The following is a 3,035-nucleotide window of genomic DNA, read 5'->3' on the forward strand; positions in this document are numbered from 1 at the left end:
ACCTTTCAGTCGTACCAAATCCTCTAGGATTGCGCTGGATTCAAAACACTTATCCGTGTCCAGCTGTCTTTCACTGTGTGGGAATCTTTGATGGTCGAATTAGACATCCGAATCCGAGTCGGATTCGGACAGTTGTTTTTGTGTCCAATTTTGTGCAGTGCACTAGCATTACAAATGTATATCCATGCAGCTGAAAATGGAACGATGTTGGTTTTGAATAACGCTGTATTCGACATACATTGTTCTGTTTCATGAATATTTGGATATTTTTGTTTCGGAAACGTTTCTTGGCCCCATTGTTCTTCTGATTTCCTATATCAAAACAAGGAAACTCTCATAGCGTATATAGAGTCGAAACAGAGCGCTTTAATTACTCCAATGATGCCAAGATATCTCCAATATATACATTGTGAATACCATCACTAACTTGGGAAATGCTATGTAAGCATGCGACACACTTCACGTTTCACTAGAAGACATAAATACACAAACTATTTCTATTCTTATTTGCAAAGCCACTTTTGGTTTCGGCCAGTGAAGATAAGATTTGGAAATCACAGTACAATTAATGCGTGTATAGTACTAGAACTAGATCGACCTTTTTATCATCCATTAATCTGATGCATATACATTATGACACTTCTCCTCCTTCCCTATCTATATGAAATGGGCACAACACCTGGAGAAACAATCTCATGTTATTCTCTTTCAAACTGTTGAGAAATCAGAGAGTAGATGCTTGCAATATTGAGCTAGCTGTGTATTAATGCAACTCATTAAATAATTGTAAGTCACGATATAAATTTGCTAGAGCTGGACACATGGTATAGTTAACCTATAGATCTAATTTTAGATCGGCTAATGTCAAATAAAACAGCACCAAATAAATCAGCTCAAGAAACTAAGAATCGCATGAAATAGCCTGAAGAATTAGTTTTAGATGCATCAAAGTATCAAACACAAACTGACACACATATATAGCAAACCAGCTTAATTGCAGATTGCAGTCTTCATTTATTTATCTATTGAGCGGGGATCGATCGATCGAGAGCTATTATTTGCACACAAGTCTGGAAACGCAAAGTCAAAGAGAGAAGGCAGAATAAAATATATACTAGAAGCTAAACACCAAATATAGCACACGCAAGCACAGCTCGAACAACTGTCAACTGAGAACACTAGCAAGCTGCTCGATCGATCTGTTCATCACCCCTACTACTCCTCCCCCTGTTCCTGATCTGCCTCGGGAGCCGGAAGGTTCAGATCAACGCCGAACACGACGGGCTTGCGAGCTTCTTCGGCGGCGGCGAGCTCCTCTCTTTCGAGCCAGGAGCAGCCTTTCTTACCATTGTGGCTGGCGCGGTGGCCGCCGAGCGCCTGGCGCGTCTGGAAAGGCATCTTGCAGCGGTCGCACACGTACGGGTAACGCTGCCCGTCCGGCCCGAGCTCGCCCAGGGGTGTCTCCCGGGGCGGCTCCATGCCGCACCAGCTGCGGTCCGTGTGGCTGCGCATGTGGCCATGGACGGCCTTGGCACTGGCGAATGTGCGGAAGCAGATGGGGCACCCGTCAGGCCCTACCGGTGCTCCACGGGCGATGGCAGGGACGACGGCGTCCACCTCGTGCAGGGACTTGAAGGTCCAGGGGTACCTGGGGTCGTCGCCTCCTCCGGAGCCTCCCGCGACGAGGTAGTGGACATGGCCGGCGCCGGGCATGATGAACACTCGGGAGCTCGATCCGGTCATCATGTTGTGGGTTCTGGGTTGTGTGTTGTGGCTGCCGTTTCTGTATTTGTGTATGTAGACGAAGACGACAACACACTCTACCGTGGGACTGCTGCACTAGGCGTGGAGAGTACTAGCCGTGAGTAGGTGGGCCGTACGCGTGGTGAGTAGTATCGGTTTGTCTAGTTCATTCATATTAGTGTCGCCGGTGTGGAGACTGTAAGCTTTGCTAAGAAACATTTGCGTAGTTTCACATAGAGACAAAAATATTTTACAATTTCAGTTTCTGGTTGAGAAGCTGGTTTTTGCAAAAACCGTGGGCTGTTTATTAAAACTGGGCACTCTCCTAACCCTCTCACGACCAGCATGCTTTCGGCGGCCGGACTATGTAATCTTGCTATCGCGAAGGGTTCTAATATGCGGTCCACTCTCGCATGGCCATCTGGCCACCGTGTGCAGATTCGCAGGCCGAGAGTTCTGGACGGAAGTTTTTCGGGGGAAAAAGTGGACCCTATAGGTTAAATGGGCCTCCCTCTCCATGGCGCGCAGCCCGTTTAGCTGTGGGTTAGAGGAAGCAAAGCATGATCGGTTTTCGATTTGCATTGAGAGGTCAACAGGATGTCAGTTGCTCTGCTGCAAAGCAAACCGATTCCGCGGGTGTAGGTTTCCATCAAAAAAATCTTATACCATCGCTGTTCTCTCCCAAGGAAAGAGTCGTGTTCAATCGAGGACCGGTTCTTTTTGAGAGGATGCCCATCCAGCCCCCCCCCACACCACACACACATTTTGAGAGGATGACTATCCGGTCGCCCCCCCCCCCCCGATAAGATTGAAAACTCTGTGCATATGTCCTTAAACCTTAAATGTTAAAACAACAAACATTTTCCACTTGGCCCCCTCTAAAGTTTAGCGGTATGTATCTCCCCCTGCTTGTTCCAGGCTACGTCGTTGGCTAAGACCAGGGCCGTCTCCAGAAATTTGGGGCCCCGGGACGAATCACGAAATAGAATCCTAAAATTTGAAAAATCCACTAGTGCAGAACCGGGCAATAGCACCGGTTCGTAAGGCCCTTTAGTGCCGGTTTAGGAACCGGCACTAAAGTTTCGGCACTAAAGCCCCCCCCCCTTAGTACCAGTTCAGCACAAACCGGTGCTAAAGGGGATCCACGTGGCACGAGTCAGCTCCGGGGGCCGGGAGCCCTTTAGTACTGGTTGGTAACACCAACCGGTACTAAATGGTTGTGGGGTTTTTGGTTTTATGATTTCTTTTTCATTTAATTTTGTGTTTTCCATTTTAATTCTTTTTCGTTTGCT

At 47.5% G+C, this 3,035-nt stretch overlaps 1 protein-coding gene across 1 annotated transcript; it reads right to left on the bottom strand.

Annotated features, from left to right (window-relative positions):
* Positions 1-1,009: 1,009 nt before the first annotated feature.
* LOC125525790 (zinc finger protein ZAT4-like) lies at positions 1,010-1,798 on the bottom strand. The gene has a single exon (XM_048690802.1). It carries the CDS (start codon positions 1,744-1,746, stop codon positions 1,216-1,218), a length of 531 nt encoding a protein of 176 aa, XP_048546759.1. The 5' UTR covers positions 1,747-1,798; the 3' UTR covers positions 1,010-1,215.
* Positions 1,799-3,035: the final 1,237 nt, after the last annotated feature.

Source organism: Triticum urartu, chromosome 7 (genome assembly GCF_003073215.2).
Source record: "Triticum urartu cultivar G1812 chromosome 7, Tu2.1, whole genome shotgun sequence".
Classification (NCBI taxonomy): domain Eukaryota; kingdom Viridiplantae; phylum Streptophyta; class Magnoliopsida; order Poales; family Poaceae; genus Triticum; species Triticum urartu.